The sequence below is a fragment of the Chinchilla lanigera genome, unplaced genomic scaffold, assembly GCF_000276665.1.
Source record: "Chinchilla lanigera isolate Chin_1 unplaced genomic scaffold, ChiLan1.0 scaffold00021, whole genome shotgun sequence".
Classification (NCBI taxonomy): Eukaryota; Metazoa; Chordata; class Mammalia; order Rodentia; family Chinchillidae; genus Chinchilla; species Chinchilla lanigera.
The window spans coordinates 19,065,112-19,091,741 of NW_004955422.1; the positions used below are offsets into that span (position 1 = coordinate 19,065,112).

At 49.8% G+C, this 26,630-nt stretch overlaps 2 protein-coding genes across 4 annotated transcripts in view; one reads left to right on the plus strand and one right to left on the minus strand.

Moving 5' to 3' along the window:
- Positions 1-13,331, plus strand: part of LOC106148464 — a 22,014-nt gene extending 8,683 nt beyond the window's left edge. Inside the window, exons 3-4 of one of the 3 annotated variants that reach the window (XR_001233926.1) lie at positions 10,912-11,055; positions 13,240-13,331. Coding sequence is in view for 2 of the 3 variants with exons in the window: in XM_013514012.1 (XP_013369466.1) it covers positions 10,912-10,995 (84 nt within the window). In the remaining variant the exon portion in view is untranslated. Of the gene's footprint in view, positions 1-10,911; positions 11,556-13,239 lie in introns of those variants that run through there. The other 2 variants (XM_013514013.1, XM_013514012.1) reach the window with 2 other exon arrangements.
- Pacs1 (phosphofurin acidic cluster sorting protein 1) overlaps positions 5,258-26,630 on the minus strand; it is a gene marked incomplete at its 5' end in the record, with an annotated part of 170,056 nt that continues 148,683 nt past the window's right edge. The window contains 16 exon segments of the mRNA XM_005384427.2: positions 5,258-6,630; positions 6,737-6,856; positions 8,030-8,256; positions 9,761-9,896; positions 10,142-10,184; positions 12,890-12,932; positions 13,338-13,440; positions 13,888-13,998; positions 14,211-14,365; positions 14,995-15,101; positions 15,896-16,000; positions 16,934-17,069; positions 17,191-17,306; positions 20,004-20,084; positions 25,590-25,683; positions 26,041-26,201. Of these exon segments, the coding sequence (XP_005384484.2) occupies positions 6,515-6,630; positions 6,737-6,856; positions 8,030-8,256; positions 9,761-9,896; positions 10,142-10,184; positions 12,890-12,932; positions 13,338-13,440; positions 13,888-13,998; positions 14,211-14,365; positions 14,995-15,101; positions 15,896-16,000; positions 16,934-17,069; positions 17,191-17,306; positions 20,004-20,084; positions 25,590-25,683; positions 26,041-26,201 (1,854 nt within the window).

Consider the following 26,630-nt stretch of genomic DNA (forward strand, 5'->3'; position numbering starts at 1 on the left):
CCAGAGAATGAGTTCAGAAAGGCTCAGAGGCTGACTGCCGGGGTGACACTGGGGGCACGATTTCCCCAAGCTGGGCTTCGGCTTTCCCATTTGTGTAATAAACGGGTTGGGTAACTGGCAAGTGAGGAAGGGGAGGGAAAAACAAACTCCCTCCTTCTCTCCCATCTTTCCTCCCTCCCTCCCTCCCTCTCTCCCTCTCTCTCTCTCTCTCTCTCTCTCTCTCTCTCTCTGTCTTTCTCTCTCTCTTTCCTTCTCACTCTTTTTTTGTCCTTTTGAGACAGGGTTGCACTATGCGGTTCAGGCTGGCCTTGAACTCACTTTGTAGCCCAGGCTGGTCTCCTCAAACTCTCACACAGCGATTGCCCAGCCTTTGTATTACCTTTTCTTAGGCAAACAGAGAACAAAGTTTTAATCTTCCTTTGAGAAAACAGTTTTCAATCTCCCTTTAAGGCTGGTACTTTGTTCCGGCCTTTTTGCTAATTCCTTGCATTTCCTTTTGTGCTTCTCCTTAGGCAGCTGCCCAGCCGCCCTGTGCACTGGGGGAGGAGGGCTGTCCCTTCCCTTCTCACGCTCCTATCTTGCTTTCAGTGCTTAACCTTGCACGAGTTCACTCTTTTCAGCCACTTGCCTTTTTATCTTGTCTCTGTGCACATCCTGTCTCCCAAGGGAAGAAACCGTTACTTCATCTTGCTCTGTCTCTGTCCCGTGGGTGCTGCCCAGCAGCTGCTGGTCTCCTGCCAGGCTGCTGAAGGGTGCTCAATAAATGGAGAATAAAGGAAGAAATCAGCACCCGATGATTCAGCTCCTTCTGCCATTTTCTGCAGTGCTCAGCCGCCCCTAGCCCTTGTCCATGCTGGGGAAGTTGTTCTTGCTGGGTTTAATATTATTGTATTCTTGGAAGCACCCATCCCATTTAAATATATGTATTTTTTCCTTCAGTACTGGGAATTCAATACCAGGCTTCTGCACTGAGCTATAGCCCTTTTACAAATTCTGAGACAGGGAGGGCATGGTGGCCCACACCTGTAATCCTGGTACTTGCAAGACTAAGGCAGGAGAATCACAAGTTTGAGGTCAACCTGGGCTACACAGTGAGTTCAAGGCCAGCTCTATTTCCATAGCAAGACCCTTTCTCCAATAAAAACAAAACTTTTGGCCAGGTGTGGTGGTGCATGCCTATAATCTCAGCACTTGAGAGGCTGAGGCAGGTGGATCATTGCAAGTTCGAGGCCAGCCTGGGCTACAAAGTGAGCTCAAGGCCAGCCTGAACTGCATAGCAAGGCCCTGTCTCAAAAAGACAGAAAAAAATTTTTTTTTGGCCAGGGGAGACAGGGTCTTGCAAATAGCCCAGGCAGGGCTCAAACCTTTAATTCTGTTGCCTCAGCTTCCCAGAATACTGGGATTACAGACAAACACCACCAGCCAGACCTATCTGAAATATACTCTCTCACATTATTCCTTTCCCTCTGGTGTGTCCTGCCTTGCTTTTGAAGTGATGGGAAGCATGTTCCCTTAGGATGGCCTCCCATTTGAAACCTCAGTGGACTGACACGTAAGTACTTAAGACTGGCACAGCAGCCTGGGCAACTTAATAAAACCCAAAATAAAAACTTAAAAAAATCATATCCCTCTTTCCTGAGGACTGTGTTCCACCACGGACACCATTGGTTATCAGTTCTTTTTGCTACTAGGCCAAGATCAAGTCTGCTCAGAGATCTGAGAGGCCGTGGTTCTTATCCTGGCACCGGCATGGCCGATCTGCACCTCTCCTTCTTTGTAGCCTCCCAGCCAGACTAGAAGGTTCTTGTCCTACTTAGTAGGTGGGAACACAGGGATGAGATGCAGCAAAGATCAGAGCTGTCTTTTTATTTGCCAGCTGTGTGGCTTTTGTGGCATTCTGTATTTTATCTGCTTCCTCATCTATAAAATGGGTTCCTAATACCTACCTTGTTAGGTCACGAAGAAATGAATACAGTGGCACCATTTTCACAATAGGCCTGGTAAATAACAGACACTATTCCTCATAGCTGCTCTTTATTAGCATCACCAAGAAGCTGACTATATGATGGACCCTCTGCTGGGGAGGGCGGGTACGGAGTGCAAATGTAGAATATAGGGCAATCCCTGCTTACAGTGATACCGGGAAGTGCACGACAGACAAGGGAGCAGGTGACACAGAAGAAACGTACATGGTCAGAATGGAAGGGCACCAGCTGGCAGGGGTGACCATCAACATGCCAAGGAAGCCCAGGTCTCCATTTCCACCACAGTGCCCCCCTCAGCTCAGCCTGGCTCGTATATTCAACTTGCGCTTGGAATTGGGCACATGGCCCTGGCCCCAGAGCATGCACACCATCTCCTGTCCAGATCTCCTGTAGGGAGGTCTCACCACCTGGTCACTGTGGGTGGTGCATGGCCAGTTCTGTCCTTGCCTCGCTCTCTTTCAGCCCCATTCCTAACTAGCCTCCCAAACCTGTTAATTCAGTCTCTAAAAACGCTCTCAGTTCTGTTTTCCTCCAAACCTCCTACCTTTTCTTTAATCTGTGTCCTTGTCGCATTGCTCCTAAATTGCTGCTACAGCCTTTGAACTTGTTGCCTGGTTTGGATCAGATCCTGTGTCCTCCTGGGTGCTGTAGCTAGTGAGTTTCTCTGCCTGAAACCCTTTATGAGCTCCCTGTTATCTCAGGATCAAGGGCACAATCCTCACACTGGCAAAGATGGAATAATAGCCACAAGGTCCTCCTTCCCTATTCCCACCATCCCCGCTAGCGGCACTGAGCCATGTGCTGGTTCTGTGTCCAGAACATCCATCTTGTCCGCTGTCTTGAAGATGCCACTCAGGTGTCATTTGTCTTGCAACATCTTGGATACCTCTCCCTTTAGGCTGGGTTAGGTGCCCTTCCTAAGTGCTCCCATGCAATATGTCACTTAGTGTGGCAACTGTCTTCGTGTTGCCTGTGCTAGCCTTAGTTTCTGTGTAAGTGAGGACCCAACCATGTATATGTCTTTGTGTCAGCACAGCTGAGGCAGGGACTAAGCCAGCAACCTAATGACTGTTATCCATGTGGTGGGTTGACACATGCTGTGTGGAGTCACAAGCCCTGGGTTTGAATTCTGGTTCCTTGCCAGGCATGGTGGGTTGCACCTGTAGTTCCAGCACTTGGGAGGGTGAGTGGGAGGACTGTTTTAACCCAGGAGTTTGAGACTAGCCTGGGCAACACAGCAAGGAAGGGAGGAAAAGGAAGAAAGCATCTGGGCTCCTCAGCTGATGTGTGAGTGTTGGGTAAGGTGCACTCATTTGAGTCAGCCTCTTGGGCACGGGTGTGGAAAGCAGAATGGACAGGAACTGCTGGTGGGTGGGGAGCAGGATCCCTGGAGGATGAAACTTTGGTTTCTAGTTTGGGTAACAGGATGGATGCTGATGCCATTTATCAAGCATGGGGATGTGGGGCATGGTGGCACATCTGTAATCCCAGCTCTCCAGATGCTGAGGCAGAAAGATCTCGGTGAGTTTGAGGCCAGCCTGCATTGCAAAGTGACAGCCTGTCTCAAATATACCAAAAAACCAAACCAAACACACACAAAAAAACCCCACTAAAAAAAAAAACAAACAAACATACCAATCATGGGGAGACTGGGGCCCAGCTTTGGCTATGTGAGGGTTGAGATGTCTGTGAACATTCACATCAATGAATGGTTGATATCATTCCAGGCTCTCTGACCTCGTGTGAGGACGGAGCGCAGTATTGATGTCATAGGGTTCTCTGAAGACTTGATCAATGAAACAAACCGTGTGAAGTGCTCAGCAAAGGCCTGCCTAAAAGACCATGCCTAGTAGGAGACAAAATAGCTATTAACGCTGTCTGTCCTTGGACACAGCAGTGGGGTGATGAAAGAAGTTCTTTAAAATATTATTCTGAAATCTGCACAAAGTCCCAGCTGTGTGCTATGAAACATCTGACCTGTATGTCTCAAAACTCAAGATTAAGGTGAGGGATGTAGCTCAGTGGCTCAGTGGCTGAGCTCTTGCCTAGTATGTATGGGTTCAATCCCCACCAACGTAAATAACACAAAAACAAAACACCATCAAGGTCATCAAAAACACAGGTAAAAAAATTCAAGATTTTGCAGGGAAAGGTCTCCACAAGAGAGCGTATTTCACACTATGCGGCACAGAGAATTCCTTTTAGGACTGAAGGTTGGGCAGACAAGAGGCCAGAGGCAGAGCCCCAAGTTTTCCAGGGTCCCTAGGCTGCGAGCTAAGAGGGATGCAGGAGGGGAGGCCAAGAGGGAGCAGCCAGTGGGGTGGGAGGAGTGGAGTGTGGTCCACAGGCTGACTGGAGAGACCCAAGGAGGAAGTGAGAACTGGCATTGCATCCTAGGCCGTAGGCAGAGGAGAGAAATATCCTTTGGATTTGGCAAATCCGGTCACTGGGGACTCTGGCAAGGGAATTTCTATAGGGATTATGAGGGGGAAAGCCTGAAGGGAATGGAAGAAGTGGGGGCACAGATCGCTTCCTTGAAGTCTCACCTCCTGGGCTGCTCTGTGTCAGCTCTCACATGCTCTCCAGCTCACAGGAGGCAGGATGGGTTCTCCTGGTGCTTCTCAGGCAGAGGGCACATGGTTCCTTCTGGGGCACTTCTTTCTTGCTCACTGGCTTCTCATTTTTGGGAGACAAGACGACACTTCCATCTTCCAAGCTCTGAAGTTTGTGGGGCCACATGGGTGGGTCACAGGGACGTTAGGACACCTGGCCACAGGTACTGAGATGCTCTCTGAGGCTAGCGACAGGCTGCCTTACTTGGCTTCCTTGCAGCTGTACCTTTCCAGGTGAGAACACCAGCCACCATGGCCCCATCCAGCACTTCTTTCAGGGAGCCTCTTCCCTGGGAGTAGGGGACATCTAGTACCCACAAAACAGGGACTACAATGGTGTTCCTTCTCGAGTCATGGACTAGCAGAAAACTGAACTGAAAAGATGGACTCCAGACAGCTCTAAGCCCTCTACCTGCCTCTGCCCTGGGAGGTGGGTTTGGGAATACTGGGTCCTGGAGAAAAATGGGACTTTAGTGTGGGAACAGCATCATTCCTGTTTTTGACCTCTGCCTGTTACGTACAGATTAAGATATTTTCATGCCTCTGTTCCCATAATAGAGAGAATAGGATTTCAATTTCCACCCATGTTCCTAGTTGATTTTGAATGGAGACAGGGCAGACAATTGTGGTGGAATAGTGAGAGGTGCAGAAGCCCAGGAAATTGGTAAGAAATCACCAGTTTATTGAATGAAAAATTCAACATACCCGTCCTCCCACCCTGCTCTCCTCTTGGGCCCAGGAGATGCTCTGGACAGCAGGGCCGGCTGTGGGGAAGGGTTGGAGAGTCATGGAAGGCATGGAGAATAGGAAGAACACTTTCAAACTGAAGTTCTGTGCCACAGCTTCTGGGGAGCAGTGAGAGGGTGATGGAGAAGCTCTGGAGATGCCAGCAGGTATGGAGGTGGGCCAGCTCTGCACCCTGTCCTCAAGTCCTCAGCCCCTTCTGAGGACACTGATGCTGATGAGGAGGCTGGGGAGGGACTCAGATCTATCCACAGAGAGCTGTGGGCAGTAGGGGAGCACTAGGGTTAGGGAAGACAAAGAACACACAGGAAGAGAGACACAGGGCTGGTGGCAGGGGGTCACAGACAGGTGCTGGGGATCTGCCTCCCACCTCTAGGCTAGGCAGAGCTGTGCTGGGTGGGAGGCTGGGAGGTAGAAAGAATAGCATCACCAATAGGGGAGGAAGGACAGAACCTGTACACAGGGCGAGCCACATGAACAACCAAGGGACTGACCGTGCAAAGACCTAAAGAAACACTCAGGACTCACAACATCTATAGGGACCTGTGATAGTGGGAAGTTGTGTGTGTGTGAGAATGGGAAGACCCCTCCATTCTAAAAACATACTTGTCACTTGGGTGCCCCTTACCCTCCAGTGGGAAGCCGTGGAGCAGGCAGAGACCACCCCAGGTGTGGGAAGAGGGCCTGCCTCTGCTGGCTATAAACAGCGTGAGTGGTGTCTGGCAGCAGGGCCTTAGAAAATGAGAGGCTAGTGGTCAGGGTGGGGCGGGGGAGGCTGGTCTCTCCCTCTGTGGACCAAGATTCCTGGCTTCCTATTTCTAGAAAAAGAACTGGTACCACAGGGGCAAGCAGTGGAGAGATCGATGAAGGAAGCCCTGGAGGACTCACTTCCAGGGACTATGGGTACCAGAAGGCAGAACCAACTTGCTCTGGGCCTGGAGCACGAGGGAGAACTGAAAGAGGGAGAGAGGAATGGCAGTCCAGGGGTAGGACTAGGCAGTGGGCAGGGGAGGGCAGCGTCCCCAGTGGCAGTGTCCTTCAGGACTGGGCATGTGAGAGGCAGGCTCCAGTGCCAGGAAGGGGTGCTGGGCCGGGCCTGCTGGCCTCCCCCTGCCGGCAGGTGGCGAGGCTGGGTGGCAGTGCCAGGAGGGAGAGTGGCTGGGAGGCAGGGCCTCAGGTGGTCTTGCTGCCACTGAAGAGTCCCACTGGAAAGTGCTTGACATGTGTGGGCCACTGGGCTGCCAGCTGGAAGAATTTGATGTCACTCCACTCGACTCCATCGATGGATACTGGGGGCAACAGGGAAAGAAGAGGTGATGGGGCAGTGAAGCCATCTCCTCATGCCCTTTGGGAGCACCATGTCCCCTCCCTCACCCACCATCACTGTCACCGCACCTCTCAACATGGTCTGCTGCTGCTTGGCGGAGCAGATGAGGCGGCTGATGCCCTCGATGACCTGGCTCTTAGAATCCACCTCCTTTTCCCGGGGTTTCTTGCTCAGGAAGATGGTGGGAACTACAAAGTCAGCAGGAACCACCCCTGTCTGTCACAGCCTGGGAAAGTGCTGCCCCACTTCTTGAAGTGGGGAGTAATTTGCAAAAACCCTGCCCTTGTCTCTGTGCTTCTGAGCTCTGGTCTGGGTCAGGACTGGCAAGTTCCTACTGACTTGGGCAAAGACCCTGAACTTCTCTCTTGGCTTCACCGTCTACACCTGCATAGTGAGGACCTGGGGCCAAATGGTCTCTGAAGTCCCTCCTAGCTGGAATGTTCTAAGCATCTTCTGGCAGGGCCTACCTTCCTGCCTGGGGTGAGCTGAGCCGTGTCTGAGGAAGAGATGCTGGGGTGTGGGGTTTTGCACTAACCCTGCCCTGTAGATGTGGGAGTGCTCCCTACATGCTCCTATTCCAGGAAGGAGGCAAGGGCAGGGAGGGCATGGCTGAGCTGATGGCTCTCCAGCAAGTGCCCGCACTGCAATCCATGAGTTTTGCATGTGGGCCTGGCACAGCCTCTGCCTGAGCTCCTAGGGGACTCTGCTGCTCAGGAAACAGCACAGCTGCTCTGCCAGTACCTGCAGGAGCACAGTCCAGGATCACGCAGCTGTTCAGGTGCACAGTTGGGGCTGCAGCTCCCAGCTGCCTAGGATAGTAGCAAGGTGCTTGAGCAGCAGTCTGGGTGTGAGGATTCCTGCCTCATTCTCCCTAAGCTAGGACCCAGGGCCACCCTCTACTCTTGCCTCCAGTGGTTGAAGCCACCCTTGTTGTCCAGAAGGACTACTCCCCTAATTCTAAAGACAGCTAAATCCTGCTCTTGAAGCCTCTCTGGAGCAGTGCTGGGTGTCAACACTCTTCTCTACAGTCATGGTGGCCCCGGGGCTGGGGCACAGAGACAGGACTCCTTGATCTACAGACCATTCCTGAGGACAGTAGCCAGAAAGGCTCCTTCATACTGTAGTAGTGACTGCTTTAGCCCTAAAGTGCTGCTTGCTCAGCAGCTGGGTCCTGAATTTCTTGCATTACTGAAGCAATGACTTTGCCCTCCAGGTAATAGCCTAACTGGGCCCTGGGCGGACATGTGGCACTGCTACTAATACATGTGCTGCATCCAGAAGCAGATTCTGTGTCAGGCCCTGAGAGATGGCAGGGAAAGCCTGGTGGTCCTTGGTCTCCCTTGGACTCAGGTGGCACTTACCTTTCTTGTTCTTCTCTTTGGTGACCACAGTCATTGCCATGGTGCCGGAAAGCTGGGCTTCCCCACCATGGGGCAGGCGGGAAACCTGCACTGAGCGGAAGACGCTCTTGAGGGTGTTTTTTGAGCTGGCATCCCTCTTGTCGCCTTCCCTCCTCCGTTCCGCAGGAAGGCCTAGCCAGTAATCCACTTGGAGACCAATCACATCCCCATAAGGACTATTGGGGCTCCTAGAGAAGGGGGGACATAAACAGGCGGTCAGCTTTGTCTTTGGTGCCCAACTACAGTGGCCAGATAGGGGGCCCACAGGGGACTGCCAGCTTTGGGAGCAGGAGAAGCGGGGGAAGGCAGCTGAGTAGCTCTACATTCCCTCCAGTCACACAGGATCAGCTCATGTGGGGGTGGAGAATCAGGCTGCTCTGAGAACAAAGCCAGGAGGGGATAAAGGCCCACATCATGGTAAAAGAATGAAACAAAAATGTCATATAGTGAGGGAGGTAGAGAAGGAAGCTCTGTGAAAAAGTGCGCACATACACCTGCACACATGTGCACACCAACACACACTCTCAGTAAGCAAAGCCAGAGCCACATGAGGCAGCAGATGGGAGAGGGGCAGCAGGGAGGGGCAGAAGCACCACCCCACAGTTCCAGAGTAGCCATGGGAGCTGAGGGACCTGACCTGAGCTTTTGCTTATGTATGGCACCTTTAGCTCAGTGATAATTTTAGCTCCTAGGGGGAAAAGGGCTGATGCTCTCTTGAAAGGAGGCGTCAGACACAATAGGTACAAGGGCTATGAAAGTCATCTGACTTTTCTTTCTACCTTGTTTCAGTGGTTCCATTAGCAAAACAAGCTTAAATTGGATGGGAAAGGAGGTCGAGGTTGAGGTTGGTCCCAAGGCCTCCCAAATCCAGGCTGACCAGAAATCCTTCACGTGGGAGAGCAGAGAGAAAACAGGCTCCTGAAAGCCTGGTATCATCAGGGTCTTGGGGCTGTACATGGCTGTGTTCCCACACTATCCCTTCCAGACCAGTCAGGAGAAGACCATGAAGGACAACAATGAGAAGAGGGAGGGAGAGTGAAGGACACAGACTGGGACTGTAACTCCAGGGTGGGTCTTCAGGGGATATGACACTGTCATTAGTGCTCTGGAAAAGCCACTGGCCAGTGCTTCCGCAGAGGTAAAGGCAGAGGAAAGTGACAGAAGAGGCTGTCCTCTGTTCCCGACCAAGGGCTGCTCTTTTCTGTCTGGAATCCCTCCCTCCCCCAGGCCTCATGGAAAAGCAGCTTCCTGGCTCTCCATCTAAACTTTAGATACCTGAAATCCTAAGGCTCCCCATCCCCCTAATTGTAACTCCCTGCCATCTCAGGAGCAGACGTCTGCTCCTGCACCGTAGGCCTAGCCTGCACGCATACCAAATGCACAAAAGGTGCCCCACTGCAGCCCCAGAAGTTCAAGAGCAAGACAAGCATGGCACTGTACAGCCTACAGAAGGCCCTGCTACCCACTGTCCCATTCGACCTGCATCTCTTTGAGGCCAATGGGCAGCAAGTGTCCTCCTACTTCCCCCTTTCAGTGACTCGGCCTCCTGGTGACCAGCCTCTGCATTTTTACCCAGTGTTCTCACCCAGTGTGACTTTTTAAGGCCAGTATGTTGCACCAGGAAAGTGAGTCAGGTTGCTGGACCCTGATGGGAGGACACAGCAGATGGATAGGTCCAGACAAGAGCCTTACCCCATGACGGCAAGGGTACTGCTCATGGACGGGGAGGAGGGAGGGGTGGCTGTGGCATCTCGGCTTAGGCCAGAGCTGGAAGGTGGTGATGTAGAGGGCACGGTAAGGCTGACCACAGGTGAATCGTCCCCGTCACCTGTCAGGGGAACAAACACAGTTGGCCAGAGGCAGCCATCCCTGGTCTGTTGGTGGCAAGGAGCCAGGTACTTTCCTGCTGGGCCCTCAGGCTTCCCCGTTTTTCTTCCCCACACACCCAGGGTGAGGCACACATTTTTCTGCTCAAGCTGCTTCCCACTACAGCCAAGGCCTTTGGCCAGTTGGTACAGGGAAAGACCAGAAGGCCCCACCCTCACCCCAGAGAAGCAAAGGAGTCCAGTGTACCTGTAGTGGAGGGTGAGTCTTCAACTAGGCCTACCTTCACCACCTGCAGGAAGGAAGGACACGTGTTAGGTCTTCCATCGAGGCAGGTGAGCAGATCCAACTGGAAACAGATGGCCAGCAACATAGCCTTTACCACACAACTTTTTTTTCTGGAGACAGGGTTGCACTATGCACTATGTGGTTGAGACTGGCCTTGAACTCTCTATGTAGCTCAGGCTGGCCTCGAACTCACAGCAATCCTCCTGCCTCAGCCTCTTGAGTGCTGGGAATATAGGCATGGGCCACTATACCCGGCTTACCACACATTTTATCACAGGTTCTTAAAATCTTCATGTATCTGGAGCAGACAAGAGGTTAACAGATAAGAGAAATAAAAAACCCCATTCCTGGGGTTGGGGTGCAGCTCAGTGGTAGAGTGCATACTTGGCCTGCACGAGGCCCTGGATTCTATGACCAGCACCAAAAAAAAAAAAAAAAAAGGAAAGAAGCCAAGTCTAAAGTATGAGATGGGCCCATGAGACTTTGTGGCTCTTCTCTAGAGATAAGTAGGGATAAGAGCAACCCCACCTTGAAGGCAGAAAACATATTGGTGTCTTGATCTCATTTCTTCTACAGTCTTGCGGGTACAGGGACTAGGAAGCAGGGTCCATCTCGGTCAAAATGGGTGTGTCTTACAGCTGACCACACTCAGTGTAGTCAAGTAAACCCTGAACCCTGTATGAGCAGGCTGAAGTGCTGGCACCAGCCTTCTTCCCCTTTCTGCCTTCCAGGAACCAGAAATACCCATGACAAGCCCCTCAGGAATTTGGGATTCCCCAGAGAATTCTAAAAAGAACAAAGAGGCCCTTCAGTAGCCAGAAAAAGATGCTGCTACAAACAGACTTGATGAAAAGCCCCTGTGGTTGGAATGACAGGTGGGTCCAATGCCCAGGTGCATGGGTCAGCCCTGGGCAGAGGAGCATCTGGGCCTGGGGCTGCTGGAGCACAGATCAGCAGGTGATTGATCCCCTGCAGGCTGCCTAGGGCACTGCAGCCATTCAGACCACAGAAATCAATGTATACTCTGGGCTTCTTGGATGTAGGTGCCCTGTTCCCTTGCTCCCCTGGGAGTTTATGAGGCCACTAACTCCTTTAGCTTTTTAAAAATTTTTTTTTGTGGTACTAGGGATCAGACCCAGAGCTTTGTACATACTGGGAAAATGCTCTACCACTGAGCTGTACACCTTAAGACATTTTAAAAAAATTTTTCATTTCTTGCTTGACTATGAGGTCAGAAGGAGCAGCAACCCCCAGTTCCACAAAGGCATGAATCAAACAGCCAGTATAGAGCTGGACACAGTGGTACATGTCTGTAATTCCAGCTACTCGAGAGGCTGAGGCCAGAAGATCTCAAGTTCAGGGTCAGCCTTAGCAAATTAGCAAGACCTGTCTTGAAATAAAGAAAGAAAGGAGGGGCTGGAGATATAACTCAGTGGTAGAACATTTATGTACCATGCATAAGTTCCTGGGACTTCTGGTGTAGCTGTAGGAGCAACCCCAGGCAGGGAGTAACTGCCCTGCCAGATAGGCAACCAGGCGAGGCCCTAGGAGGGCTGCTCACTTCCCCAGCTAAGATCACTCAGGTCACCCACAGTCTTGGATGTTTAGCAACCAAAGATAGTGGGGAGCTAAGCACCCCCATCCTGTGCTGCCCCTTCCCCTCTAAAAGCTACGAGGGATCTAAAAGCTATGTAGATTATAGAGAGAAACACAAGCCGACGTGGAAGGGAAATCACAATGTCTTAAGTGAGCATGGGAAGTTTTCAGTCTTCTTGGGGTGCTCAGTCTCCTCTGGGTTGCTGTCTAGGTCAGCCTGTACCTGAGGTCCAGCTGCTGCCAGGTGAATAGATCAAGGGCTTGTGTCCCTGACACCAGAGACATCCAAGAGATTTTTTTCTTTATTTCAAAATTTACTAATAGAGACTTTTCCTTGATTAAACAGAAGGGAAGTACCTATTACTCTTAGTGGTATCTAACCCTGAAGGCAAATACCTGATTCTCCTCAGGCATGGTGATGTATATCTGTAATCCCATCTACCGGGGAGACTGAGGCAGGAAGACTGCAAGTTCAAGGCCAGGCTGGGCAACTTAGTGAGACCCTGTCTCAAAATAAAAGAGCTGGGGATGCAGTTCAGTGGTAGAGTATTTTCCTAGCATGTGCAAAGCCCTGAGTTTGAGCCCTAGCACTGAAAAAATAGTATTTTCAAACCTCTCCTCAGAATACCACGATTATTTCTGAGGGCACTTCCTCTTTCCTAGAAGCCACTCTCTGGCATCACTCCAGAGGCCCACAGGCTCCAAGTCCAGGGCCTGGTGCAGTAAACAGGAGACACCAGAGACAAATCTGGGGATAGTTAATAATTTAGGAAAGGAGGACCCTAAAAGGCACAGCCCAGTATGTGTCTGGGCCTGGAGCTGCTTCACTTCAATACCCCTGATCTCTGGGCCCACTTAGCTCTCCAGTGGGGCATCATGTGCACGCAGGGTGTCTAGCAGCAACCCTGGCTTCTACCCACTAGATGCCAGGAGCACCACAGCTTGGCTGTGATAATCAGAAATGTCTCCAGACATTGCCAGATAGCACATGGGGGCAGGAGCTTTCTTCTGAGCTCCAAAGAACTATTCCTCTAGATGAATCTTAATTTTTGTGTGCATTAGGAGGCAGGAAGGCCAGAAGCAAGGGGACATGAAGAGGGAGTCAGTACTCACGCCAATGAAGGGAATGAACTTCTGATGGGAGTCTTCATCAGGGCTGTTGGGAGATAGGAAAGCTTTGTGGTTGTCAGGTTTGACTGAGCAGAGCAATGGGGAAATAGGCTGTCCACGTTTCACCATAGCTCAGGAGTCCAGAGCACTGTTACGACTTCCTGTCACATCTCAGGGTGGCAGGAGGGCATGCTCCTCACCGCTGTCACCAGGACAGGATGCTTGGGTATGGAGGGGTGGGAGAGGAAATAAATAACTTGAGCTCATGTAGATGGGGAGGCCAAGGGCCAAGAGGGGAGTGTCTGAATGGAATGGGTAACAGAAACATGTATCTCTTTGGGTTCCCACGACAGGAAATGGGATATGAAGAAGAATGTGGAAAATGGAAGGACTCAAGATTGCCCTAACTCACCTGACCTGTTTTTCTTAAACCCTCCAGAAGCAGACTTACAACTTATGCCGGCAGGTCAACATGGCTTCGGCCACGGGCAGCTGGTGTGTTGCAGCCGCCCCACTGACATACTGCATCACACGGCCCACCACGTCCAATTGTTCTGTAGAAAAGCCAGGAGGGCAGTGCTTGTTCAGCTTAGCAGTGAAACGTGCAACCCCTTGGAGAGAGCCTCTCCACAGACCCAGGCAGAGGCCTGTGGAGCTGAGGTGGAGAAAGACCTCTGAGAGTCCCTCAGTTGTGAACTGGAGGAACCATGAACCAAAAGACACTCCAGAACACTTAGTTTCTTACATTTCATCTCTATAGAAGAGCTGGCCCCCTCATCTTACTTCCAGACAGTGGGAGCAGGACTGATAGTGGGAGGAGAGTGTCCTGAAAGGCAGGGCTACACAGGATGGGATACCACTTAAACACCCACTAGGAATGAACAGGCCCTGGATAGAGAGGTGAGGGCCACAGGAAGTAGCCCTACCCTCCTTTGGCTGGGCTGGCTTTCGGGAATCAGGTGCCTCTCTGTAGGTGGGAGCTCCCTCACCAGGACCATTACCTGACACTGGGGGCTCCGAGCGGCTGAACAGGTCTCTCCAGCCAGAATCAAGGAAGGTGCTGCTATATCGACTGTCGACTGAGCCCAAGTATTTGGCCACAGGGTGAGAACCTGGCAGACAGAAAGCCAGAAAAGGGGGATGGGCTAGTGAATGGGATTGTGGGAGCAGCTGTCCCCAGCCACGGTCCTGCCTTTTGGTCTTTGTATTCTGGATGGTCTCATGCGAGGATCAACCCCCCCATCCTGGGGCAGGGGTGGGATCTGCCTGCAGAAGCAGGTGTCTGACACACCCTCCTGGATGCTGCCCAACTTTATGACTTTACCCAGGGGAATGATGAGGAAACGCATGTAGCCCAGCCAATCAGAAGTCTTGCTGGCCAAGGACTTGACAAAGAACCGGAGGATGGAACTCAGGTAACTCTGGCCTCCCACGGCCGCCACTTTGACTGGTCTTGGCATGGAGGAGTTACAGTTGCAGCTGGGGAGAAAGAGGATCTTCATATACCATGCTTGAGGCTCACTGCGATCCTGCTTAGGGCAGTCCCAAGCTCTGACTTCACAGCATCTCAGCAAGCCACAGAAGAAAAGCAAACTGATGAACAAAACAATACAGGGATACAAGAAGCCACGGCACTGTTCAAGAGGGCAGATGGCTGCCCGTGAAGGAAACAGAGCCAAGGCGAATGGGAGTGAGCCAGCAGTGCTGCCTAAGGTGGGCCTGGCTCTCATGTCTAGAACCCTCCCATTCTCTGTCACACGGGAGAAGACTCCAGGCCTTTCTGAGAAGGCTGTGGAGAGGGAAAGCACTGATTCCCAACCATCAAGCAGCACATTACAGCTAGAGGACGGAATAAAAGGTCTTTTTAAAACTCCAGCTTCTCTCTTCTTCATCACGGGCTTAGAAATAAGATGAGGCAAGTCAAGGTGCTGCAGGGGTCTGGGCAGGTAGACAGGGTCTCAGAGCCAGTATTCTAGCAGGCCTGCTGCTCTATCCCTAACCATATACCTGAACTGCAGTTTCTTGATCTGACAAGGGCATGAGGCTCTACTGCTTCTTGGAAGTCAGGGTGGGAGAACAAGATGGAGGGGGTAAGATGGAGCCCTTACTAGCGCTGAATCCGGGTGAGCAGAGCAGACAGCACAGCCTGGACTTCTACAGTGGAACAGGTGCACACAACAGGCTTCCGCTGGTCCTGGAGCAGCTCCGCCACATACTGGCAGGGAAAGGAAGGGGCAGAGACACAGGTGAGGCTACATGTCTCTTCACAGGCACTAAGAAAGGAGGCAAAGCCCTGGCCAAGCTGTAGAGCCCTGTCCTCTGTGGTTCTGGCCAAAGGTGATGAAGGTTCCTGGCAGTCCCTAAGAGAGGATGGGGCACCCTTGAAGGAAACACTGACTGTGGAAGTGGGGGAGACTTTAGGGGGGCTTCAGACATTTCTGGCACTGTCTCATAGAGTAGACAGTGGTGACAGAGTGTGCAGATTGCTCTGCTCCTGCTGAACTGCTTTCATGCAAACTAGGTGCGGCCTTGGTGTCTTATAGTACTCAATGCTTTTTTTGAGACAGGGACTCCTTATGTAGTTCAACCTGGCCTCGAATTCCCTCCATAGCCCAGGCTGGCTTTGAACTCTCGGCGATCCTCCTGCCTCAGACTCCCAAGTGCTGGTATTATGGGTTGTGCCATTATGCCTGGTAGCACTCAGTGCTGCTCAAAGCACCACCACTGCATATGCCACTTGGTGCACACAGCACCCTGGGAGGCAGGCCACAAGGAATACTGACTGTTCTCTTTTTATAGATGAGGAATCTGAGATATGTAACAGATAAACTATTAAATATTCCATGGGTTGGGCAAGGATGGAAGCAGAATTAGAGCCCAGGGCTCTGGGTGGGACCTGGGGGATGAGGTCTGAGACATGGGGTCACTCTCTGGCTTCTTCACATGCTATTTTGAGTAGCATACCTCAGGCATCTACTGACTCCCCACTGGGGTCCTCCATGCTTTTACCTGGCCCTGCCAGTCAGTGGTATTCACCAGGATGACATTTTCTGGGAGGGCTGCATCAGACACCAGGATCTGATTCAGCTGGTCATACACCACCTTTCTTGGAATCTGTAGGAACAATTGTGTTAGGCACTGCCGGGGAGGGAGGGCTGGTGGCAGGTACAGGGAGAAATCCCAGCACAGGGGCATTTAGGGAGCAGGTACTAGGGATCTGTGAAGGGACAGTCTTCCACTGGCCAGACCCAAGTGGAGGAGGAACAAGCACAGAATCCTTGGACACACATTGTCACACCAAGTGATACCACAGTAGCCCTGTGGAGAGACGGCAGGGCTGGAGACAGAGTGGAGGATGGCAGGAGAGGAGGAGTGAGTGTGAGAGCAGTGAGCAGGTGCTGGGAGAACAACGAGGGCAGTGGGGAGCGAAATAATGAGAGCGGCAGCGGGCACAAAGGTATTTCAGGAACAGTGATTAACCAGAAGGACAATATCTCACCCCAGGCACTATGCTATTCTAGTCTCAGTTTGATTTGCAGCTATGTAATAATGTCAAACTCAGGAAGCCACACTGACACAAACCCTCCACGTGTATCAGGGGAACAAACAGACTGGCTGCTTAACACTAGGAAGACAGCCATGGCACAAAGTACCCCGGTTGAGGGGATCTCTTTCCCATGCCCTGATGCCATGCTTGAGAGAGAACGCACTCCTTGAGGTCCTATTTCTTCCCACTTCTCCAGCCTGCTCACTCTTAGGCTTGGAAGGGGCATAAGAGTGGGCTGGAATGATCCTGTAGTTAACGGTGCAAGGGCCAAGGCACCAACCTCTGCTCCCTGCCCATCAACACAAAGTCCAGTTCCACACGAGCAGAGAAGCTAGTGAACTTCTCTGTCTAGGTCTTTCACTGGAGTTTTTATTTACAGTATTTCAAGTATTCCTCTTCTCTTCTCCACTTAGCTATCCAAGGAGGATGACAAAAGAGAGAAAGACTTAAATCCAGGCAACCTCAGAGGGCTCTGGCCTTGCCGGGGGACCTACACGTACCTGTGTGCTGTGGCCCAGGTCGGGTGAGCGCTCGCTGTCGGAGCTGTTGGTCCTCTCACTCAGGGGCTTGGAGAGCTGCCGCTCCTTCAGGGGTGTGCTCCTCTTCTGCCGGGGTGTGTGAGTCCCTTCCACTTTGCTGACCAGGCAGGGAGGGAAGGGGTTAAACAGGCCTTCCAACCCCAACACCAAGTGAGCCTGGAGAGGGTGCTAAGCAGGGTCAAAGGTGTGTACCATCTTTTCCCTCCACCCTGGTGTACCTGGGGGAGGCAGAGCCCTGTAGATCAGTTTTGCTGGACTTCATGGGAGTTTTGACTTTTTCAGGCACAATCAGACTTGTGCTCACATCTCCAAACATATCCTGGTCAGTGATTTCCTGCCATGGAGGAAGGAAAGCAGGTTACTTTTCACTCAGTGACCACTGGGAGCCCTCACAGAGCCCTACCAGGGCCGGTCAGCACCAGCTCTACCACGTGGAAGCCTGTTTGTTTGCTTTCTCTCTGAAAATGCTCCCACTGTGCTGGGCACTTAAGACTCCCACCAAGCTATTCCCCCCCTCCCCCCGCAGGTTTACAAATGATCTTTCGCACACAAAGGGTAGATTGGTGATGGGGCTTCTGTAGGTAGGGGTGACCCTAGGCACATTTTCCTAGCTTCCTGATGAGGAAGCAGTATCTCATCAGGGCAGGGCAGGGCAGGGCTGGGCTGTAGCCTAGGGACCTTGTGAGGTTTACAGCTACATTCCTTTCTATTCAGATGGCAGCTCCTATCACCCACCTGTCTTCCTCTGTGCCCACCCCCACCATCCTCTGAGTTCAGGCCTCTGCCTTCACCTTCTTTGTTCTTTTTTTTTCTTTTTTTTTGTCTTTTTGAGACAGGATCTCGCTGTGCAGTTCAGGCTGCCCTTGAGCTCACTTTGTAGCCCATGCTGGCCTCGAACGCATAACGATCCTCCTGCCTCAGCCTCCTGAGTAGTGGGATTACAGGCGTGTGCCACCACGCCCAGCTCCTAGATCACTTTCAATAATCTTCATGAGCTTTACCTCCACCTCTTCATACTGTTCTGCCTGCTCATTTCAGCCTGTCTTCCTAAAACACAAGATTCCCCCCATCGTAGGGCCCCTGGGAACACCATTTCCCTGAGCCCCTCCTTGAAAGACTCTGTTCCCCACATGTACCACGTTTCTGCTCATCTTCCTGCACCTGCCCATCTTTTCTATTTTAAAAATGTTTACTAGAAATAACTTCCATGAGGTCAAGTGCTCAAATCTAAAATACAAACTTGATTTTTTGACAGGGTCTCACTACATATCCAGGGTAATTTCTGACTTGTGATCCACACCCCTCTTGTGCTGGGGATGGAATCCAGAGGCTTGCATATGCTAGGCAACTACTAAGCAATACCCTTAGTCTAAACTTGCAAGTACAGTATCAGTGATCACTAACCAGACCAAGATGAACATTCTGGTATACCTGAAGGCTCCTGAATTCCTTTTCCCACTCCTATTGGTAACACATATCTTTTGTTTTGTTTTTGTCTTTCTGAGACAAAGTTTCACTATGCAGCTCAGGTTGGCCTTGAACTTACTTTGTAGCCTTTTTTTTTGTTGTTGTTGTTTTTCCCGGTACTGGGAATCGAACTCACAACCTTGCACTTGCCAGGCAGGCGCTGTGCCGCTAAGCTAAATCCCCAGTCCCCAGACTGGTCTTGAATTCACAGAAATCCTCCTGCCTCACTCTTCTGAGTGCTAGGATTACAGGAGTGCATCACCACACCTGGCTGGTAACAAGTATCTTGACTTTTGCCATTATGTATTAGTTTTACTAATTTGTGAATTTCATAAATGGGAGCCTGTGACAGGTACATTTTGATGCCTAGCTTTCTTTCCTCAACACTAAGATTTGGTCAATTATTGGGGAGTTTTAATCAGGAAGAGACAACTGGAATTTCCTGTTTAAAAATCACTGTACAGTAAATCCCCAACTTATGAACAAGTTCCCCCCCAGGAAAACTGTAGGTCAGATAAGTTTGTAAGCCAACAAATTGAGTCTTACATAGTACACCTATACAAGTTTGTAAGTTGGGGACTTACTGGTAATGTCACATGTAGTACAGACTGCAACAAAACAAGCTGGCTTATTCAGACTACTGATAAGCTATAAACTATAGGTTAATATAGTACATTTTAAATTAATCTTGAATCAAACCTGTTTTTATCATACACAAAATGTGCAACATAGTATTTTTTACTATAGGAAGCATAAGCCTGAAATAACTTCTTGGATTCCATTCAACTACCAGAAGGTCTTGTCGTGAAGCTCACATACAACACATCCCCAGATGGCATTCTGTGAAGTCCCTTATTCCCTCCCATCCAGTGTCCAGCCTCCTGTCCCACAGGATGATTTACATGGTATCCTGAAAGGTCAGCCCAGGTAACCTCTCCCTGTCTATATGCCCCTGTAGCTCCCTGGGCCTTACAGGGCCTTGCCCCAGGTGTACACAGATGGCTTCCTCTGGAGAGGGGGCCAAGAGGGCAGAGGTCATGACTTAGCCACCTTTGCATCCTCTGTGCTCACTTAGCACAGCAGGTACACACTACACATGTGTGCAATTCACTGTTCAGTTCAACTAGGCATCCCAGCCAATTCAACTCCACTTCACCAGGGCTCTGGCAGGAAGAAGCTTACCAATAACCACACAGAGGTTCAGTGTTGTGGGCTGCCTGGCCACTGACAGAGCAACATCCCAGGGGGAGGAGATGGCTTTTCAGGGAAAACACTGGTCATCAGCTTTCAGAAGTAAACGATGACAGTGAGAAATTATCTAAGCTAGCATTTGATCAGCTCTAAAAAAGGGGAGGATGAGAACATTTCTGTTTGTTAATTTGAGGAACAACCTACTCTCTAGGGTAGGTTCCATTCCATGGGCAAGAATTCAGGAGAAAGAGGACACAGTATAGGTACAAATACACGTATTTAGGCCAAATTTCCAGGGTAGTCCCAAGGGTGCCTCTACCTTATTTTGAGAGTTTATCTGAGTAGCTACAATGGAAAACTGAACCATACATACCAGAGTGTCTGTTTCAGTCAAACTGTCATCTTGGTTTTTAATCCAAGTAGATTTGACTTTTTCTAGCGCAGCCAATTCCATCTGCAAAAATTGTAACTATTAGTTATCTCTGACCCAAATAACCATCACTCTAAATTGTTCTGCTAAGTCCCTAGGACGCTTAAAATACTTCTACTTATTATTATTATTTTTTTTTTGTACGGGGAATCAAACTCAGGACCTTGCACCTTGCCAGGCAGGCACTGTGCCCCTGAGCTATATCCCCGGCTCTATATTCCTTTTTTAAAAATTTTTGTTTTTTTGAGACAGGGTCTCGGTATATAGTTCAGTCTGGCCTTGAACTTACTATGTAGCTCAGCTGGCCTTAAACTTGCTATGACCTTCCTACCTGAGCCTCCCGAATGCTGGGATTAGTGGCATGTGCCACCATGCCCAGCTACTTTTACTTAATTTTCAACCTCTTAAAATCTTTAGGGTTTTCATCTTATTAGGGGGGCATATTTTTGTTAGAACAGAGGAGTCACTTCAAAAAAAAATCATTAAGTCAGTGTCACAGAGAGATGTGGAACCCAGAAATTCTGATTCCTACTAGATGCCAGGAAGAAAGGCTTAAAGTCAGACAGCTTTGCTATAGGACCCATGAACACTCTTGCCTAGAAGAGACATATGGGTGCCTCCTTTGGCCAAATTCAAGTCTGTAATTTTGTGGCTGAAGGCATCTGAAGTAACTGAATGCTTTCTGCTTGGTAGGAGCATCCAGAAAACCCTATAACATACTAAGCAAAACATGCCCAATGTACAGCCACTTAGGTGTAAATTAATTCTTTGTCCCCAAATTTTATTAGTATATTATTCCCCCATTTTTAGTTTGTAAAACTAAAACTGTACCAATGAAACAATTCCTGATTTCTTCCTTCCCTCCAGCCTATTAGTATTTCTTGTAAATACTGAAAGTTTATTTTGAGCTAGGGGTGTAGCTCAGTGGTAGAGTCTTGCCTAGTATGTGCAAGGCCTTGGGTTCAATCCCCAGTACTGTTAAAAAGAAGTCCATTGTACAGATACATAACCACATATTTCATATTTGCTAATATCTCTTCCAGGTGTGCAACTCCAAGGTCAAAGTTGTCATGTGGACTGTGGGTCTTGCATGTCAGGAAGGCACTGGCCTCAGTAAATCTCTTTTATTTCATGGAACTAAGTAGGGAAGAAAATATAAAGGATATCCCAATTTTTCTCCATTACTTAGAGTCTTTTCTCTAAGTAAATTATATAACACTAGGCTCAGGTTAATAAGATCTGGGGGAGGTAGTCAGGGGCCATGCAACGAACAAGGACCACAAAGACAGCTCAGTGGACGAGTCCTGTATCTTGTTCTAACCCTGGGTGCTCCACCTTGGTCCCCTGACAGTGGGGCTGGGTCAGTGTCTGCAGGGGCAGCTGTCCTGTGCACTGTGAGATGTTCAGCAGCATTCTTAGCCTCTACTCACTAGATGCCAGTAGCCATCTTCTTCACTGGTGACAACCAAAAATGTCTCCAATCATCAGCAAATGTCCCCTGGGAGACAAAACCATTCCCAGCGGAGAACTACTGTCCAAAGCTGTTTCCAAGATGAACCCAAAACATTTCAGCCAGATCCAGGGCCCCAGCACTTGTGAGGTGGCTCACAGCCATGCAGAACAGGTTGCCTCAGGATTGCACTGCTGGTTCATTCACACATTGTCTACATGACTGATCAACACTCATAACTGAGCCTAGAATCCCAGAAAATCCCTGCTCAAACCTCAGAGTGATAACCTCATTCACCTTTGGATCTCAGCATGAACTGAGGTGATAAGACAGTCCCACTGGGTGCTTATGAAGAGCATGCCTTGCTGTCAAGCCCTGTGACAGCCACAGTACTGTTTCCACAGCCAAGCGACAATGCTTGACAGGATCTACCCTTCTACCCCTTTTATTACAGTGTAAGTGACAAATAAAAATTATAACAAATTCACAGCTTCTCCAAGCTTCTGTCCCTATGTATTTGAAAGGCTTTTCTCATCCAGGACCCTGGCGCTCTGACAGTACCCTCATGATATCTGCCTGTGTGGCACTGGAGGTGCCTTCTGCAGTGCCAGTAGTCTGTAGCATGTGCCCATGGCAAGAGTAGCTACTAAACAGCATGCATGCTCACTTGTGTGTGTGTGTGTGTGTGTGAGAGAGAGAGAGAGAGAGAGAGAGAGAGACATATACACAGAGAGAGACAGAGAGACAGACAGAGAGATAAAGAGAGAGGGAAGGAAAAAGAGACAGAAAGAGAAATACTAGTCTTTAACACCTTCATTGGCAGTGCTATGGAAATAGCAACTTCCAGCAGCAGGCGACCTTGGCTGAAAGTCTGCATCACAGGAGGCCTCCTGAAGCACTGTTGGGGCCTACTGTTATCAGTTAGGAGACCCAAATTATGTTATGCTTACTGCTCAAATCTTGAGAAAATTCAACAACTACAATAATTTGTATCAGCAGAAATTCCTCCTGGTTCTAGTGATAACATGAATCTTCTGAAAATTTGGAGAACAAAAAAAGGACGATTAAGAAAAATACATAAACAGGGCTGGAGATGTAGCTTAGTGGCACAGCACTTGCTTAGCATGAACAAGGCCCAGGGTTTGATCCCCTTGCACCTGGAGGTTCAAAAAGAGAGAAAGAGAGAAACAAAAAGAAATGATGTTCAGCAACAGGGATAAGAGGCCACCAAGGTGAGGCAGTAGGGATACAGCCCCTAAATACACATGACTGCATGTTTTCCCTGATCCACCAGGAAGTTCTCTAAGTAACAGCACAACCTTATTTTGCTGTTCCCAAAATGCCTTTCTACCAAAGGATTCCACAGTTCCACACCCACATCAAGACATATGGGGGCCTTCAAAATAGAAATCTCAGCAGGGAAGCAAAAAGTGAGTCTGAAGTCTGGCTAAGAGAAACAGAATTTGAAGTACTCATGTAAAAGACATCTGAAGTCTATCAATTTTAGGAGTCCAAAACTTAAGTGGCTCTAAGGAATTATAACAAAAGCAACAGTAGCTTATACTTACTACAGGTCCCATGCAGCAGAATAATCAATCAGCACAGCATACACCCCAGTACAGTCTGACCACATGATCACACTGCATCTCCACATGGCCTTGGGAGGCATGTACCTTTTACATTTACTTTGCAGATGATGAAATGAAGGCTTGGGAACCTGCCCAAGATCAGCCAGTGGAATGATGCAGTCAAGATTCAAACTCAGATGTTCTAGCCTGCACAGATGTAGTTTTTGCTGAAAGAGGGGCCTTAGGCTATCATACTGTACAGACTAATCCTCTATTGACTATTTTGTTTTGTTTTTGCTATGTAGCCCAAACCAACCTTGAACGTGCTAGGTAGGCCAGGATGGCCTTGAGCTCACCATCTTTCTGCCTCAGATTCCTGAGTGCCAAGATTACAGACATGTGCCACCATGTGCAGCCTCCATTGCCTTTTGGGTCTCTATGTAGCTCAAACTGACCTTGTAGCCCAAACTGGCCTTGAACTCGTAATCCTCTTGCCTCAGTCTCTCTAGTGCTGGGGTTATAGGTGTGTACTACCATCCTCCTTTTTGATTGACTTCTGTGCTAACTGGGCTCCTAGGCTTGACACCTTCACTTTACAAATAAGGCATCTGAGGCTCAGAATGTCAAGGTATAATCTCAGTACTCTGGGAGGCTGAGGCAAAGGATCTCAAGTTTGAACCCATCCTAGGCAACACTGCAATTTAAAATGATTCTGTCTCAAAATAAAAAATAAAATAGGGCTGGGGATATAGCTCAGGCTATAGGCTCAGCAAAGGCCCTGGGTTCAATCCCCGCCACCAAAAAAAAGTCAAGGTGATTTTTCTGTCAATGTTGTAAATCTTTTTTTTTTTTTTTTGATGTTGTAAGTCTTATAACTGAGGCTAAAGCAGGACCTACAGCCAAATTCTAACATTCTAGAACCATCTTTGTTAGTATGAAATAGCTCCTGTTGATTTAGCAACAGTGATCACTAGCACTGAACAGTCGTCCACAGTAATGTTAAGTTGCTATGCTTAGTGCTTTTGGGCCTAAGCTTCTATCTCACTTATATTTCCCCACAGTCGCATACCTGTTTAGCACTCCTAGAACCCTGTGTAGCAGTTCTCCCTTAGCTTAGTGCTGGCCTTATTTCTAGAGGAGTTACCCCTTAAAATGAATCTTAGCTGGGTGTGGTAGCACACATCTGAGGCAGGAAGATTGACATGAGTTCAAGGCCAGTTTGGGCTATTAAGGCCCTGTCTCACCAACCCTCCACCAGAAAAAAAGAAGAACCTGAGGGTGAATCTAACTCTTGAGGCCAGTGGTCTCTCCACAGGGGCACTGACATTAAACAGGGCTACTTGGCAGCCCCCTGAGAAGAAAAGCAGCTCCCACCTACATCCTAAGCCCCAGTAGCACACAAAGTGAGGCCTATGCAGCTCCAAAGCTCATGAACCAGGCTAGGGAAGTTCAGGGAATGTTAACCTTCAGGTAGAAGTCCTGAGGTTCTCTGTGGTGGGATTTTCCGTGTGGGCTGTGGTTCTCCTCACTAACACCATGAAGCCCTTAGTGGACCAGACCTAGCTAGCAGCCCTTTAACTAGGAGGGATAAACTGGCAGACAGCACCACCTGGTGGCAGCAAGCAAAACAGCAGCCACAGATGCCCCAGGAGACAGTGGTGGTGGTGGTTTGCAGGCATAGGACAGGCACGAGCCCTGCCACTGATCACTGCTCTACAGCAGATGGCGTGCTTTGCAGCTTCAGATCATCTCACGGTTAAAATCCATTGGCAGCGTTAGTTGTATATTTCCTCTGGTTAACAAATGAACATACTCATCCGCTACCAAAGCAGCAAGAACTGGAGATCTTAAGGATCCAGTTTCCCTCATCTTAAGACACAGCTCTCCACAGCAATCCCTAAACTCTGTTCTGCAACAGTACACAACATCTACCTCGCCTGAGTTCTGAATTTAGGGAAGAGCAGCTTCTCCTGGCCTAGAGGACTTGGCAGCACCCCGAGCTCCTGCCTATGACCTGCCACTGGGCGCTGGGAGCCACAGCAGACAACTTTTTCTTCTTCTTCACAAAGCAAATGGGAAACTGCCCACTAAATTCTTTTATCTCTTAGGATCCATTCCCTCTGAGTTCTCCCTAGCAGAGCCAATTTACTTTTTCTGGACAGTCCTTGTGGATCCCTCTAGCCCTTTATACCTGTTTCTTTCCCACCAGGGCCTGGCAGACAGAATCGCTTTCCTGGGTGAAAACCAAAGACTCAGCTACCATGTAATGGACATGAAGTGAGAGGTTCTGAGGTGGGAGGGAAGCTCCATGCCATGGTGGGAACAGAAGAAGAACACCTAGCCAGCACAGCAATGCCCGTGGAGTACTAAACTCTCAGTCAGGCCATGAGGAGGAAACCTGAGGCTATTCTGAGATCCCAAGAGCCATGCTTAGAGAAGCAGAGGGCCTAGAGTGTGAAGTCAACATGTCAGGTCCCTGTCCCCACCCCATATTGCCATTGGTCTGCTCACAGGGCTGGTGGTGTCCTTTCCGAGGCTGCCCTTGCTGTTGAGGCTGCCAATCTCCGTCTGTGAGCTGGACTGCGACATCCCCTCAAAGAAGGGCCTGCAGCGAAGAAGCACAGCTGGGGTCAGTGGCCGCTGTGGCTCGTAACAGCAGCTCTCAAGAGCCAAGAGCATCTGTTGCTTAAGGAGGATCAACAGCCTGGCCTTCTACCACCTGGTGAGGGAGGATGCTCTGGGGCCAAGAAGCAGGCCTGGGCAGAGGGAATTGTGGCAGGTCCCATCAGGATTTTCTCAGTTAAAGGCAAAATTAGCAATCACTGCCCAGGGAGCTGGCGTCTCAGAAAGCATGAAGGACCACGGTTCCCTGGAACAGGGGAGTGAAAGAAGCGGAAGGGACACAACGGCCTAGGGAGGAAAGGTATCAGGGGGCAGCCTGCAGAGGAGATCCGGGTCTCACTTGAGCTTGGGCTTTGGGGTGCTCAGGATGCTCTCTGTCTCCTCCATTTCGGGACCGCTGTCACTGGGGTTGTACATCTCCAGACTGTCGTACAGTTCATCCAGGTCTTCTTCCACCTCCCGAATTTGTTCCCGGGACACATGCTCTAACCCGAAGCCCACCTATGGAAAGAAAAATGATCTTTAAATTTGGGGTTCTGCCTATTAGCAATGATGGCTGTTGAGCAAGTCCTTTCTCCTGGGCTACACGTCAGCTGGCGCCTCCCTTATGCTGCCTCTAAAGGGACATGGCTGAGCATCACATTTGGTGAGCAGACAGATGTCCTTTCTGTGATCTAATCCTGAGAGGAGGGTTGTGGAAGGCCACTTTACCCTCTCAGTTCCTCCTTACATCCACTCCAGAGCCCGGCACAGGGAGGACTGGGGTGTTATGTGCCCCTCCTAAGAACAGGCAAAAGAGGACGCAAAAGCTATGCTTGTATGGCCTATTCTGCCTTCCTCTGTAGCCTAAAAAAGGGCAAGGACCCTCCCTCTCACTGTTCTTTATCTCTATCCCTTTTTCAGTCCTTGAGAAGACTGTAGAAATTGGTA